This window comes from Strongylocentrotus purpuratus, unplaced genomic scaffold (assembly GCF_000002235.5).
Source record: "Strongylocentrotus purpuratus isolate Spur 01 unplaced genomic scaffold, Spur_5.0 spur5_scaffold_12, whole genome shotgun sequence".
In the NCBI taxonomy this organism is placed as follows: domain Eukaryota; kingdom Metazoa; phylum Echinodermata; class Echinoidea; order Camarodonta; family Strongylocentrotidae; genus Strongylocentrotus; species Strongylocentrotus purpuratus.
In genome coordinates this window covers 31917694-31934164 of record NW_022145597.1, presented here as the reverse complement: position 1 = coordinate 31934164, position 16471 = coordinate 31917694, and the positions used below count along the sequence as shown (strand labels likewise).

The window sequence follows — 16471 nt, the reverse complement described above, 5'->3', positions numbered from 1 at the left end:
CATCTGCACTACAATAATATTGTTTCATGTTAATATTGTTCAAAAATACGTACCGAGTCTAACGGCCACGGCCACGGCCACGGCCACGGCCACGGCCACGGCCACGGCCACGGCCACGGCCACGGGCATGTGAACGGCCACGGGCATGTGAACGGCCACGGGCATGTGCACGGCCACGGGCATGTGAACTGCCAAGGGCATGTGCACCAGCGCAGATCGATTTAAGATACTCTTCGGTGAGATCCTCCTCTTTCATCTCTGGGAACGCAGTCAGAATTTTAACGCCTAAGATGTACATGAAATTTGAAAATATGATGAAAGGGGAGGGGGGACTGGTTAGAAAAAATATTCCAAAAAAAAATCATGTTTAGCGTCCCCGCGCCGCCCGCTCCCTTTTTTTTTTAAGGCCGCCTGTTTTGTCTTGTTTTTTTGTTTTTTTAATGAAAACAACGAAAAAACATGCTGCTAAAAGGATGTTTTTTCGGTGGAAAAAATAAACATAAAAGCTATAGCGGCAATCATGAAAAAAAGCCCGGCCGGATGAATTGGAAGATGTGCCGGGCAGCTATTATGAAAATAAATAAAAGGGCCTTATTGTTCTTTTTAGGGGGGCCTTAAAACACTCACTGGAGAATCTAAGGTTGTGAGTTCAACAGACGACAAGGCACATTATGTCCCTAAGCAAGGCATTTTATTTTCATTGTTTCTCCCCACCAAGGATTGAAATGGGTACGGTGGTACGATCGATGTCTCGGTGGCAGCACCAATAAACCCTTTGGGCTAGTTCCCAGCTGTCTCCACATTCATATGACTTTTTTGCTGTTGTATTTAATTTAATTGTTGTATTAACTTGTAGGCCTACACTGTTGTATTTGATATGTTTTTTATGATTTTTTTATGATGAATGAAATAAAGATCAATTACTTCTAAGAATGCGAGCGTTAATTTGACTGGCTATTAGGAAAGGCTCGACACTAACAGACTCCGGGACACATGGATGTCCACAATTTAAGTCTGAACCCCTGGATTAGCACATAGCGCTTATAAAATTGTGCCTGTCAGTGTCAGGAATATGTGTACTCCCCAGGGAGTGGAACATGTACAATATTACGTGCGGAGTAGCAATGGAATCCAGCGAACGAGATAATACTGTGGTAATCACAATGTGACAATTATCTTTAACAACAAATGTCCTTGTTTCCGTCTAATGAGTTAAGGGCCCCATCTTACAAAGAGTTGCGATCTTGCGATTGATCCAAATCAATCGCAAGTCCTCCAATCAATCGCAAGTTTGCAGTCTCCTATCTCTTATGTACATAGTTGCGATTGATAATATCAACTCTTTGTAAGACAGGGCCCTGTACTTCAAAATATTGGATATGTTGGATTACATATACATTAAACTTTGTCCAAACGTTTGAATTATTTCCAGTAATAATAATAATGATGAAATAATGATAGTATCATCAGGCGCGGATCCAGGGGGGGGGGGCCAAGCGGGCCTTGCCCCCCCCCCCCCCCCCCAAAAAAAAAAAAAAAAAAAAAAAGAGAGAAGAAAGGAAAAGAAGGGAAAGGGAAGAGGAGAGAAAGGGAAAGAAAGAAGAGGAAGAAGAAAAGAAAAGGGGGAAGAAGGAGATCGGGGGGCCGAAAGGGCCTTGCCTCCCAGGCTGTTGACCCCCCCCCCCCCCCCCCCCCAATCAAAAAAAATGACGAATTCCTAAACTTACAGCCAGACAAGAAATATGATTCTTGAGATCCCTACATGTCAGGGCCCGAGGTACGGATCGAGGGGATCGGGAGCCTCGAGCTCCCTCCCCCCCCCCCCCCCACATTTTTGAAAAAGTATATTAAAGAGAAATAAAATAGAATGAGAGCAAGAAAGAAAGAATAGTTAACTGGCAGTGTTAAAAAATAATGAGGCATCAAAATATGCTCATCTGACCGTGATTACATGCCTAAAACACCTAAGCTTCCGGGGGCTCTGCCCCCTGGATTCCACCTAGGACCCTACGGCGGGCCCTTAGATGCTCATCTGACGGTAATTTAATGCCTAAAACCCCTGATTTTGGGGGCTCCGCCCCTGGACCCCACGCCAAATAGTGACCTACCAGTGTCACAAAATAATAAGATATAACAAAAAATATGCTCATCTGACCTTAATTAAACGCCTAAATCCCCTGAGCTTCCGGGGCCGGCTCCGCCGATTCGACCCCACCAGAGGCCCTAAGGCGGGCCCCTGAATGCGTATCTGACCGTAATTTATTGCCTTAAACCCCTGAGCTTGCGGGATCGGACAAGGTATCAAAATGTGTTTATCTGACCGCAGGCGCGTAGCCAGGGGGGGGGGGGGGGTTGGCGGCCCCCCTCCCCAAATCGGAAGAGGACGTAGGAAGAATAAGGAGCAGACAAAGAACATCTTTGAAGTTCAGACAAGGATTCAGAGTATGATAGAGAACGGTACAACGCATCGTCTTCTTTCTCTCATAATCTAATAAAACGTCAAAGCTTCCGCGCTTCGCGCGGGAGGGAGAACCTGAATTCAGACGTGGATTCAGAGGCGAGAACGGTAATACGAATCTGTAATGATTTAATGAAACTTAAAAGCTTCCGCGCTTCGCGCGGGATGGAGGGGGAACTTAATTCCGACGAGGATTATTTTCGAGAACGGTACAACGAATCTTTTTCTTTCTCTAATGATTTAATGAAAATTAAAAGCTTCCGCGCTTCGCGCGGGAGGGGGGGGGGGGACCTGAATTCAGACGAGGATGAAGAGTCGAAAACTGTACAACGAATCATATTCTTTCTTTAAAGATTTTAATGAAACGTAAAAGCTTTCGCGCTTTGCGCGGGAGGGGGGGGGGGACTGAATTCAGACAAGAATTAATAGTCGAGAACGGTACAACGAAATGTCTTCTTTCTCTAATGATTTAATGAATCGTAAAAGCTTCCACGCTTCACGCGGAAGTGGGAAAATTGAATTCAGACGAGGATTAAAAGTCGAGAACTCTACAACGAATCGTCTTCTTTAATTCTCTAATAATTTAATAAATCGTAAAATTTTTCGCGCTTCGCGCGGGATGGGATAAACTAAATTCATACGAGAATTATTTTCGAGAACGGGACAACGAATCGTCTGCTTTCTTTAATAGTTTAACGAAACGTCAAAGCTTCCGCGCTTCGCCCAGGAGGGGGAGGGGAGGGGGGGGGGGGACTGAATTTAGACAAGAATTAATAGTCGAGAACGGTACAACGAAATGTCTTCTTTCTCTAATGATTTAATGAATCGTAAAATTTTCCGCGCTTTGCGCGGGAGGGGAAAAACTAAATTCATCCGAGAATTATTTTCGAGAACGGTACAACGAATCGTCTTCTTTCTCTAATAATTAAATAAATCGTAAAATTTTCCGCGCTTCGCGCGGGAGGGGAAAAACTAAATTCATACGAAAATTATTTTCGAGAACGGTACAACGAATCGTCTTCTTTCTCTAATAATTTAATGAAACGTCAAAGCTTCCGCGTTTCGCGGAGGAGGGAGGGGGAAACTCACCCCTCCCTGCACCGACCCCCCCCCCCGCATTACGTACCAATATTTGGCTCGCATAATTTCAAATTTGGGCCCCCCCCCCTAAGAAATCCTGGATCCGCGCCTGAGTATCATCATTATTGATGATCAATGATGATGATGATAATGCCAATATTGATGATTATTTACGAAATATTATTATTAATTACCATTATCATCATTGCCATTATTGTTATTGTTATTCTTTGTTCATAATTATATTTCTGTGGCAGTCTTCTTTAATTCTCTAATAATTTAATAAATCGTAAAATTTTTCGCGCTTCGCGCGGGATGGGATAAACTAAATTCATACGAGAATTATTTTCGAGAACGGGACAACGAATCGTCTGCTTTCTTTAATAGTTTAACGAAACGTCAAAGCTTCCGCGCTTCGCCCAGGAGGGGGAGGGGAGGGGGGGGGGGACTGAATTTAGACAAGAATTAATAGTCGAGAACGGTACAACGAAATGTCTTCTTTCTCTAATGATTTAATGAATCGTAAAATTTTCCGCGCTTTGCGCGGGAGGGGAAAAACTAAATTCATCCGAGAATTATTTTCGAGAACGGTACAACGAATCGTCTTCTTTCTCTAATAATTAAATAAATCGTAAAATTTTCCGCGCTTCGCGCGGGAGGGGAAAAACTAAATTCATACGAAAATTATTTTCGAGAACGGTACAACGAATCGTCTTCTTTCTCTAATAATTTAATGAAACGTCAAAGCTTCCGCGTTTCGCGGAGGAGGGAGGGGGAAACTCACCCCTCCCTGCACCGACCCCCCCCCCCCCGCATTACGTACCAATATTTGGCTCGCATAATTTCAAATTTGGGCCCCCCCCCCTAAGAAATCCTGGATCCGCGCCTGAGTATCATCATTATTGATGATCAATGATGATGATGATAATGCCAATATTGATGATTATTTACGAAATATTATTATTAATTACCATTATCATCATTGCCATTATTGTTATTGTTATTCTTTGTTCATAATTATATTTCTGTGGCAGTCTTCTTTAATTCTCTAATAATTTAATAAATCGTAAAATTTTTCGCGCTTCGCGCGGGATGGGATAAACTAAATTCATACGAGAATTATTTTCGAGAACGGGACAACGAATCGTCTGCTTTCTTTAATAGTTTAACGAAACGTCAAAGCTTCCGCGCTTCGCCCAGGAGGGGGAGGGGAGGGGGGGGGGACTGAATTTAGACAAGAATTAATAGTCGAGAACGGTACAACGAAATGTCTTCTTTCTCTAATGATTTAATGAATCGTAAAATTTTCCGCGCTTTGCGCGGGAGGGGAAAACTAAATTCATCCGAGAATTATTTTCGAGAACGGTACAACGAATCGTCTTCTTTCTCTAATAATTAAATAAATCGTAAAATTTTCCGCGCTTCGCGCGGGAGGGGAAAAACTAAATTCATACGAAAATTATTTTCGAGAACGGTACAACGAATCGTCTTCTTTCTCTAATAATTTAATGAAACGTCAAAGCTTCCGCGTTTCGCGGAGGAGGGAGGGGGAAACTCACCCCTCCCTGCACCGACCCCCCCCCCCCCCCCGCATTACGTACCAATATTTGGCTCGCATAATTTCAAATTTGGGCCCCCCCCCCTAAGAAATCCTGGATCCGCGCCTGAGTATCATCATTATTGATGATCAATGATGATGATGATAATGCCAATATTGATGATTATTTACGAAATATTATTATTAATTACCATTATCATCATTGCCATTATTGTTATTGTTATTCTTTGTTCATAATTATATTTCTGTGGCTACTTACGAGCTTCTTCTGGAGGATAACCGAGAGCCGAGCACCCGCGCTGTCCAGCGTGGATGCCACTCTTAACTGCATGACTGACTTTATGAAACGCCTTCTTCCAGTGTCTCCAGCCTTGCAAGGCTACAGCGTCATCAGGAGATGCAACCTCCTCTGAGAGCATCATATTCAGCACTGCATGGTTGCCATAGAAACGAGATTTAATGAAAATAAAGCAAATATATATTGCTGTAGACACATTCGCGACCAAAACAGTTTCTGCTGGTTAAGGCGAGTAACGCATTAGGAGTCAAATAGGCAAAAATGAAGGGGGGGTGAAGGAAAGTATGTTGTGTTTGTTGAAACGCATTTAGAGTACCCTTGCCTAGACATTGTGCTGTCAATATCAATAATAGTTATTTAAAGCAATTTTTAAGGGGTTAATAATATCTTCTTAAAGGTACTAGGCCTATGTCCCATTTGCAATCAACATCAAATTATGAAGAACTTTGCAGAAACTATGAATATGTCACGTATGTCTTATCTGTGAGATGTAAACGTTAGCAGTGTCATATTATTCAAATTATGCAAGGGAACCCGTTTATTTTCTAGATTTTACTGTCAGACACTATTGAGTGACTGATTGACTTCTCTTTTTTTCTTTGGTAATAACATACATAAAATGAGCTGTAAAGGTACATGAGAATTTGTCTACATCAATAACCCACTTCTTGTAATGGCCACAATTAAACTGATTGAACCTTTGCACAGCACAAAACGTACGTCCATTCGGTACAAGGGTCTGAAAATCAGACTATAACTAAAATGATTGCAATCACTAAAGTCGATTCGACTACTAATGCTCGTTATTTTCCAACTAAAAGAAATTTTCAAGCACCTTTCGTTTCGAGGGAAGTTCTAAATTAATATTATCTTTCAAATGCCGTTGGAAACATTAACCTTTTCATGTTTTGGCCTGCAAATTGGACATAATACCTTTAAGAGGTACGTATAGTGGGGAAATTTTCGGGAAAAAAATTCGAAAGGGTAAGTTTTGAAGAGTAGATAAAACTTGTTTCGGGGAGGGGATGGAAAACCTGTGGTCATGTGTACCAATTATATTCTTACTGCCTCCCCCCCCCCCCCGAGTAAAAGAGAATCGTACGACAATATTATGTGTTAACGAAATGTCTTAGTTTCACAGTTTTTCTGCCAATAGCTATAGGGATTTTATGACAGTTTTCCTGAAAGGGCGATCAAATCTTTTCAAGCATTGGTGTCCCTGGCTGACTTATATACTTACAAGTGTCCAATGCATCTTGCTCTTCAAAATCCTTGGCGCACACCATACTGGTTGCCACAATAGCACAGAGCACAAGAGCTACTTTGATCATCATCTTGACTAGTTTAGCTTCTGTTTGTTTAAAAAAAGGAAGAATAAAGGAAACGAGAATTGGGAATTATTCCAATTTTTCCTGGTTCCGTATTTCTCGAAAATGCTCGTCCTTATTATACTGCTAGAATATATAAATGAAGAATTGAATAGAATAGCATTTTTTTATTTTCAAATTTTTCCCCATGTATTAACGCTGAAGAAATCGCGTTTCGAATGGTGAAAATGCAAATTTTGCATGACTTTAATTTATAATAAAAGAAGCCTATCCCGTTAGGATTCTTTTCCATTGGAACTACTTCAACAGAATGTGCCAATTTATAGATTTTTCAGACTGACATGAGTATCAAACTTAAGAAAGTTGTCCACAAATTAGTGTAATTCTATTCATATTCCAACACGATTTTCTGAAGATTCGCTTTCACGCGTTATCGCATGAAGGTATTTCCTTTTTATTTTGACGGTCTTTTTCATCTAATGCAAATTTAGTTAGGCCTAATATTTAATGAATAAAATCAATCAATCAATTTCACCACAATGGTCGCTTTTCCTCCCTCGCTTAGATAACTCCTAGACTTTACACGCTTTGGGTTTAATACCGATTCCTGGATTAAATGCGTTAAAAAAATCAATACATTGCTATAATACGATATGAACGAGAAATGAACTTGCAATTGTGAGTATTTTGAGCTCATAACTTTTGGATAGGGGCGGCACAAATTTTTCATTTGCCCAGGTTGCCATTAAAAAAAATTAAAAATCCTATACTCTGCTGACTTTAGAGATAAATTGAATGGGTGATGCTAACAGTATATAAGATTGCAAATACCTTCGCAATATCCAACTGAAAAGCTATTTCAATAGACTTGTCTTTTTTTAAATGTGCGAATATAACAACGATGCATTAGGTAACAATAATTCGGTCTTGATTGACTCTTCCACAGGACCACATCACCTCTACATAATTGATATCTTCATACACTGATACACGATTGTAGTCCGAAGACTAATAATATCATCATTATAATATACAATGGAAAACATAACGAATCAAGCGTAAACATTAGACATCAAAGATATAAATTAAAAGTAAATAAACCTATAAGGCATATTTTAGAATATATTATGCATCGTATTGGTGAACAATTGAAGAAAAAAAAAAGTCATATGCCATTTGAACGAAACAAGATTTAGAAATGGGCCAAAATACATATCATCGAAAAATCGGTTTGGAAGAAAAGTTCTGTAATTATAGTCTACAAAGTAGAAAATAGATGCTTACCAATCTGGTGAGAAGGTTCTGAAGGCAGCTTGTTGCGGGTGAGATGAGCTCCTGAATTGATGACTCGAACCGATTATGGCTTCCCTTTTATGGAATTATTCCTCGCCACTTTCTTCACCTGAGCCTCTTTGATCATTTTTGTTCGTGTGTAATGATTGATAGGACCGCTGGGGTTGGCCAGATGTTTTGATAACTGATAACTTTATTTTGATTTGAGAGACTTTGTATTCAATGAGAAAAAGAAATAAAGATATATAGGCGGATCATTGGCAAGTAGAATTAATCAATCTATCTCGTTTTCAAACTATACTATATGAATACACGCACTTAGAAGTCATCAAGATCGGTTACATGTCTTTTTCCCCAAAGATTCATATTTGCGAAGGTCAGTAAGTCCCAAAATGTATTAATCTGAAGGTGTTTTATTCCAAATGATTGTTATTTAAAAGGTTTGTAATTCCAAAAATGAAAAGGGGTTCATCATTCTGAAGGTTCATAATCCCGAAAACGAGAGAGAACCCTATTCCTAATTTTCGAAATTATGAACCTAATTATGGCAGATTTAACGAACCTTCGGAAATCTTAGCGTTAAATTCCGTATCATATGCGAGGGAGCGTAGCGACCGGGGGAGTATGTTAAAATAATTATGCACATACAGCAAGATAGAGTGAGAGACAGAGGCGAGAAGGAGAGAAGGGGAGAGTTAAAGAGCGAGATGAAAGAGAGGAGAAAGAAGAGGAAGAAAAGAGGCAGAGGAGTGAGAAAAATTGAGTTCTTTTTGAGATTGGAATAATTGAAATTGTATCCTATAATTAAATTAATTTTCCAGCTTATTTCTTTAGAAAGAAGAAAATCAATGTGAATAACGGATGACGAGACATGCAAAAGTCATAGAATGCAATAATAGATTTTTAGTCAAGACAATAACATTGTAAAAATAAAGGGGCGGCAGAGCCTGTTTTTTTTTCAAAGTGAGGGGGGAGTGCCACCATTTAAAAACGGCACTATTTGAAAGAAAAAAGGCACCTACAAAGGGTAACATCAAAGCGAAATATTTAAATATCCTAAAGCGTAATCATTACATTGTAAGGATGATTTTCAAGATTTACTCTTTACTTGGTCAAAGATATTGCTTCAGCATCATACTCTGTTGTTGTGTGTGATGGTCTAAATATTCCTTTGCGAGCGAGCGAAGCAAGGGACGAAACGTTGTAAGGTGTTTTGAGGTCACATTACGAACGATTACTTTTCATTATTAGACGAACCTATCCAGATGGGGTTTTAAGCACAATCTCATAATGAAATAATAAATAAGACCTTCAATGTGCTTCTTAATGAGATAAACTATAAATGTAAGCGAGCGTAGCGAGCGAGTTTTGGAGGAGATTTGAAGGGGGAAAATGCTCTCAGTCGCTTTAAATTGAGGGAAAATGTTAGGGAGGCTATGAGAAGTCTCTTGTTTCTGGGAAGATGAGGGATAATAACAACGTTTTTCATATAACACGTATCGTAATTATGTCTCAGTCTTTTTAACATGAATGACATTTGGTAATGGAAATGCATTTGAGTTGAGTTTGAAAAATCAAACGTGGTCTCAAACTTTATATTTTTTAACAAAGGTCAATTGATTACCTTGGCTTAGGCAAGGGACGTTTTATAGCTTTTATAGCTTTTTTATGAAATGTGGGACATTGTGCCCACTGCCCTTCTCCCGGCTCCGCTACCTTTCTTGTAGTAGAAGAAAAAAGTTTCCAGTTATTACACAAAGCTGCTCCGATTCTTTGAAACTAGAAGGTTCATGAATTGGCTCAGTAGGGTTCGAAACAAGGTCGATGCGCTAGTGCCTTTTGTTAAGGCATTAGTCCTTACAACCAAGTCCCTCGGAGATGATGACTTAGAGCCATCGCCCCCTGATAACGTTAAAACCAACCAACTAGATATGGGACTTTAGATGATCGCAAAAGGGCACAATTTGTAAGCGGCAGTGAGAAATGTAGGTAAGACAATTGATGGGCACTCACATCAAAGGCCAATCACATCAAAAGTAATAAGGAAAACTAATCAGATGTGAAAAGTGGCATTTATTAGAAGGGGAAAGGGGCAGTTATTAAAAAGTGGAAATGGGCACTATCAGAAGGGAATAGGACATTTCTCATACCTAAAAGAGGAACTCATCAGAGGTGGAAAGGGGCAGTTCTTTGTTGGTAAAATGCACTTATTACAAATGAAAAAAGGCACTTGTCAAAGTAAAGGGGAGAACTTATCATATCTGGATCGGGGTACTTATCGGAGTTGAAAAGACGACATTTATAAGAAAGGGAAAGGGACACTTTTTACAAAAAGAAAAGGGGTACTTATCGAAGAGAAAGGGTCAGTTAATGGAAAAGAAGATGGGCGCGTGTTAAAGTAAAATATACACTTTTCAGAGGTTAAAAGGGGGCACATCTTACACCTGAAGAGGGGCACTTATAAGAAGGGAAAAAGGACATTGATTAAAGAGAAAAAGGGGAATCGGTTAGATAAAATGTCAAATTAATAATGTATACACTTATGACCTCGACAAAATAATGACTATTATTTCAGTTTAAGTTCTCCCTTTACAGCGGCGCCAGTCATCCATCAACATACAACCTGCATACGATCTTTCCTACGACTTGGCCAGACAAAATGATGAATGCCTATGCGTGCGAAAGTCCTCCCGTCCGGGCCTCCTTTTACCGCGGCGCCAGCCATCCATCATCAAACAACCCGCATACGATCTTTCCTCCGACTTTGCAGGACAAAACGATCAATGCCTATGCGTGCGACTTTGAGAATATATCCGGCTCCACAAACGGGTAGACCCGGGTGGGGTTTCAAATTTTTTCGTACTCGGATTTCATCAAAGCAATCTATTGTTTATTTTATATATATCAATGATCTTCCTAGTGTGTTGAGATTTTTAAAATCAATTTTATTTGCCGACGATACAAGCATTTTTTTTATCCCATCAAAAGTTACAATCACTTCAAGATATATTTAATCGAGAAATTAAGTTAATAAACACATGGTTTTCTGTAAATAAATTGTCAGTTAATATAAGTAAGACACATTATATGATTTTTACTAATAAAAAATGTGACACTGATTCTATTATTATTCGTTTGTGTAATACAGAAATTAAACAGGTCTCTTCACTTAAATTGTTTGGCATAACCATTGATAACAAGATGAAATGGACTGATCATGCATGTAAATGGTGTTTGAAATCTACAGGATGAGTCAGAAAGAATGTCCCACTTTTTAAAAGTTGTATTGTTTGAAGTATGAATATTTAATTAGGTATTTAATGATATGTCTTGATAGAGTTATCCTCCCAGTACATTTAGGTACCATTTTCATTTGAATCCGTTCACGCATGACTGAACATCAGACAATTATTACAAGACTGCCAGATTTCACTTGCGCCAACTTACTGGGTGTAAATAAAACAGTGCATTGAACAAAGACAGGCAGACAGACACACACACAGACACACACATGCACACGCTCAAACACATACACACATACGCACACGCACACACACACAAGCACACACACACAAACACACACACACACGCACACAGACAACACACACGGTTACAAATGTCTCAGAATTTTTTCTTCTTTTTTCTTTTCTGATTAAGCATTGATTTGTATGGGTCCTCTTGATACTTATCTATGTTGGTTATAGTCTAGCTTTATATTGCTCATTTTAAGCTTCATAAGAAAAAGACAACTTTAATTTGTAGGTCATGGAATGTATTTTGTTTTAATATTTTGTGTATATTATTTCATTTGCTTATGCAATTCTGAATACATAATACAAATTAAAATACGTTGAAAGATAATTTATATGAAGAAATATAAAATTATTTCAATTAGAACTGTGTCCTGTTTTTTTTTAATGAATTGTTATTGTAATATTTTTCCAACTTCCGGATGAGGCCATTGTTGAGAATTACACACAAGAAAGTTGGCTGATGAATTTTTGGAAAATTTTCCTGAACATTTTAGACAGTAATCTTATAATTTGAATTGCGGCCTCAAGATTTTCATGGTTCTGTATAAGCACAAAATGTCTTGCCGCCTTCTCTCAAAATTGAATTTCCCCATGGACTGTATTTTCGTAAGTTAATAAATTTATGATAATTGGTTTTCCAAATCTTTTGAATTGTTGGTCTGATTTGTTAGTTAAGTCTGAACTAGTATTAGTGTAGATACTGAAACTGGGTGCCTTGTGTATCTTTAAGTTTGAGGATTAAAACAATCCAGCATAATCTACTTGTACATCTATTATGTATAACATCTATTATACCAGATATATACTTTAGTGTAACTAATATCAATATTTGCTATAATTTAAATACCTCTAATTGTAATAAGGCCAAGTATAACAAATTACGTATTTCTCATCCCCGCCCGCACTCCTTATTTGTTTTTGTTTTTAAATAGAAGTCATAGTTATATTTGAAGTCAGCGTTACATCAGGGCATTAAAAACAAAATTGTTATTGTCGGGTATAGAAATGTGTGCTTCTAAAATGTAAGTGTGCAGCAGTAAGTGGTTTTTACACCTTGTTTTTAGAAAAAGAAAAAAGCTGTGGGTTTATATTATAAATGCTTTGGTGCTACTTTATTTATCTAATTTATATGTATTTTTTCTTATAAAAAAGGGGAAACATCCTACATACAGTCCTATGAGCAGTAATTGCAAAAACTAACAAATGAATTTCAAACTCGCATTAATATGAAGAAAGTATTTTTTAATTTAACTCAGGTTTGCTTGATACTACATAATACAAATGTGGTTGATCAGTATACGGCTACGCCTTTAAACGGCCATATCCTAGGCCACTGAAAACTAAAATGTACTAAAAGTTTTGATACAGATCTGCATGTCTTTAAAGTTATTGCGAGAATGTTTAACTTTTCACATGTCAGTATTTAAAAGAGTAAACTAGCAGTTGTAAAATCATTACATTTGTCTCAGTGTGCCCAAACCAAGCTTATTTAGCGCTCTCTTTAAGATTAAGGGCCTCCCTCACTGATGTTTTTTTTTAAGTCCAGACGAGAAACATGTTAATAGGTATAGCACACCAAAAATAATTACAACAAACACATGTTATTTGATGGTTGCAAATGATCAAGCTTTATGAAAGCTTCAAAAAACAAAAAACAGAATTGAAATCGGTCAATGCGTTGTGATTTTATACAATTTTTTTGATATCGCAAAATTACCGAAAAACCAGCCAGAAAATAATGGTCAAATTGTCAAAAATGGCATAATTCGACAAAGTTGACAACTTAATTTATCACTTTCTTGGACACAAATAATAAATTAAATTATCAGACACTAAAATATCATCTTTATGGTAAAAAATACAAAAAATAAAATTCATATATCTATTACCGTTTTGAAAACAGAAGCCAACAAAATAAGTCATTTTTGCCATTTTTGCGAATCTGCAGATATAAAAAAGTTGTGAAAATAACTAAGTCCACCTGATTAATATGCGCATATGTAATCAAATCAAAACCGAACATGATACATCAGTGAAACCTATGTATATCAGACAGGTATGGAAATATATTTCATTTGTAATAAAATAAAATCATGAATATTCATCAAATATGCAAATTAGGTAATTTCAGCTAATTATATATTCGCGCACTCATTATGCAAATTAGGAAAGTCAAACTGTTTATTTTGGGGGCATTTTTAAAATTATATATTCATAGATCATATTTACACCAAATATTGACCTTAAATTAGTAATATTTTTGCAATGCCAATACAATATGGCGATGGAAATTACTTGGATCACCGTCACAGCTATTTCCCCATGTGTTTCACAAATAATTCAGAAAAACCGATCATATGATAAGAATTTGTAGACTTTCAGCTACATCACAGTATATGTTTTTTTTTTTAAGATGTCAGATTCGAGGATTTATGACGATTTTCCGAGATACCATTCAATCTTTGGGCATGATGGTAACCCTCTTGGCCATAACATTCTACAGGGACTGAATTTCAGAAAAAAAACAAAATTTGGTAATCCCAGTACAGTTGTCGCTACCTTGAGCGTAAAAAACAAATTGATTCAATGAGTGAAACACATGAGGATATTGCATTTTTGTAGGAGAGTTTTATACATTGAGGTGCATTTTTTCACCACGCAGAATAGCAGCGCGAGTCAACGGGCGATCAGCGGGCCATGTCACACATGGCTGAAAAGACAATATTCTAATTCAATAATTAACATATTTCCCACATAACTATAACAATGAAACTACACAGAAATGTAGTTAAAGGTATGCTTGAAATATATGTGAAATAAAGATTTAAAAATATTGTTTAGTTTTTTTTTAATACATTTACAAAAATTGCTATTTCTACCAACTGACTGCTGTTGTGTGTGTGTGTTCGCGGGGCAGACTGTTTGCACAGGCAGTGTGATCACCCTAATGTTAATTGTTTTACTTAAACTAATGCATACCGTTAATTCATTGTTAATACCAGGGTGCGAAATCAGACAACACAGTCACAGAATATGTGTCTGGCTATCTGTGATGTGTGATTAGGGTTAAGGAAATATAACTGTGTGCATTTTCTTGGCCCTCACATTTGTGAATTCGAGTATGCAATTACAAACAAAAAAAATGCTTTCACTTTTTCATATATTTAGGGATCAGACCCCTAAAACCCTAAAAGCCTACGTGCTCCTTTTCCCCCTCATAGGGCCTTAAAAATTAACTTTTTTTTTAAATCCCTCTTTGGGCTTATATTACTCAGTTTTAAATGCTTTAATACACTTTTTCCCTCCAAACTTTTGGGTCAAACTTAAATACAGGTCTCATTTTGCAGATAATTTTACACACACCAACTGAGAAATGTGTGTGCCTCACATATTTTTAAATATTTTTTTAACAATTTTGTTTTATTTCTCCAAATGTGCAATACAAACCATAACATACAATTGAATAAAATAAACGTGTTCAATATTGATGCTTTTACATAAACATAATTAAACACAAACTTATTTGCAGTATATATAACTTAGCAACAAAGTAAACGTATAAGTACCTAAACATAATATGTCAATTGTAAATGTTATTCACTTATTTACAAACAAAAAAAACTTAAACAAATCTGGAGGTAATTTTACTGGAACAATCCTGCCCCCTCCCTGCCCCCTCCATCACACAAACATACTCACTCACCCACCCACCCCCCCCCTCCCCCCACACACACACATACTACTCACTCAGTGGATGTCTGCTAACATTCTCAACTCAAGAAAAATATACTAAATAAGTTATCCAGGCCGCAAAATAGAGTTACCCTTTTAACAGGCTCACGGTGGAGAAGAACAAAACAATCTTAATTAATCTTAAGCTGCTCCCACTTTAAGAAATGTGATCCCAGCTTTCCCATTTTAATTGTTATTTTCTTTTCCTCATCCCTATACTTAAACAAAAAAAAATCATCTTTTCTAAAGTTGGTACTCGCCCCCCCCCCCCCGATCTTGACATAAATGTAACATACTTCACCATGAAAATGATAGTATTACACATTTTTATTCTATATGAACTACCTACCAACCCAACAAATATATCTCGCCATTCTAAATCTTTAATTTCATCTAACTCAAAAAGTTGTATTAAAGCCTGCCATATCCTTTGAACGTTCCCGCAATATAAAAATAAATGTTTCTATGTTTCTATTTCCTGCTTACAAAACGAACATAAATTATCACCTACAAAACCAAATCTATGAAGATGCTCATTAGTGTATATGGCTCCATGCAATAATTTAAATTGAAATTCTCGTTGTTTTCTAATGAGTATAGTAATTTTTGGTCTAACAAAATAATATTTCTTTTAATTCTTTATCTATAAAATCATAATAATTTTGCCCATCCCTTACCTGCAAATCATACGTTTGTTGCAGTGCTTTGATAAAATAATCATAAATTGTTCTTGAACCCACATTCACAAACTGTATTTTTTTACTAGAAATATGGAAATAAGTATTAAAGCTTATCAAATCAACCTCGAGGAATTGTATTAACCCTGAATCATCCTTCCATAACCTGGGTATCGCATCATAAATATCAATAATCATAAGCAAATTATTACCTTTCATACCGAGGTTCATAAAATATTTAACAGACTTAACATGGCCTTTCTCAACCAAGTGATTCAGTTGAACAATCCCTCTTTCAAACAAGTATCTATCAAATATACTTTTTCCATGTATACATATATTCCGATTATTAAAAATAATTGGATTAATATAACCCTCCAAATATCTTAAATTACTTGTCTCTTGCCATGCTTGCAACATTTCACATATACACACACACGCACACACACGCACCTACACACACACACAACATCCATTACTCCCCTTCATTTTTATCCTTTTCTCCTCTGTTCCC

General features: G+C 37.2%; 1 protein-coding gene across 1 annotated transcript; it reads right to left on the bottom strand.

Moving 5' to 3' along the window:
* Nucleotides 1-58: 58 nt before the first annotated feature.
* LOC115918199 (centrocin 1-like) lies at nt 59-8090 on the bottom strand. The gene is made up of 4 exons (XM_030981493.1): nt 8007-8090; nt 6635-6745; nt 5356-5526; nt 59-285 (listed from the first exon to the last, which is right to left on the bottom strand). Exons 2-4 carry the CDS (start codon nt 6726-6728, stop codon nt 59-61), a joined length of 492 nt encoding a protein of 163 aa, XP_030837353.1. The 5' UTR covers nt 6729-6745; nt 8007-8090.
* Between the last annotated feature and the right edge of the window lie 8381 nt (nt 8091-16471).

Excerpts from the sequence above, each read along its gene's own strand:
- LOC115918199 (XM_030981493.1), bottom strand. The coding sequence starts at position 6,728 with ATGATGATCAAAGTAGCTCTTGTGCTCTGTGCTATTGTGGCAACCAGT. Across the intron at positions 5,527-6,634 it reads GCAAGATGCATTGGACACTT|TGCTGAATATGATGCTCTCA; the intron begins GTAAGTATATAA and ends GCAACCATGCAG. Across the intron at positions 286-5,355 it reads TTATCCTCCAGAAGAAGCTC|GCGTTAAAATTCTGACTGCG; the intron begins GTAAGTAGCCAC and ends TGTACATCTTAG.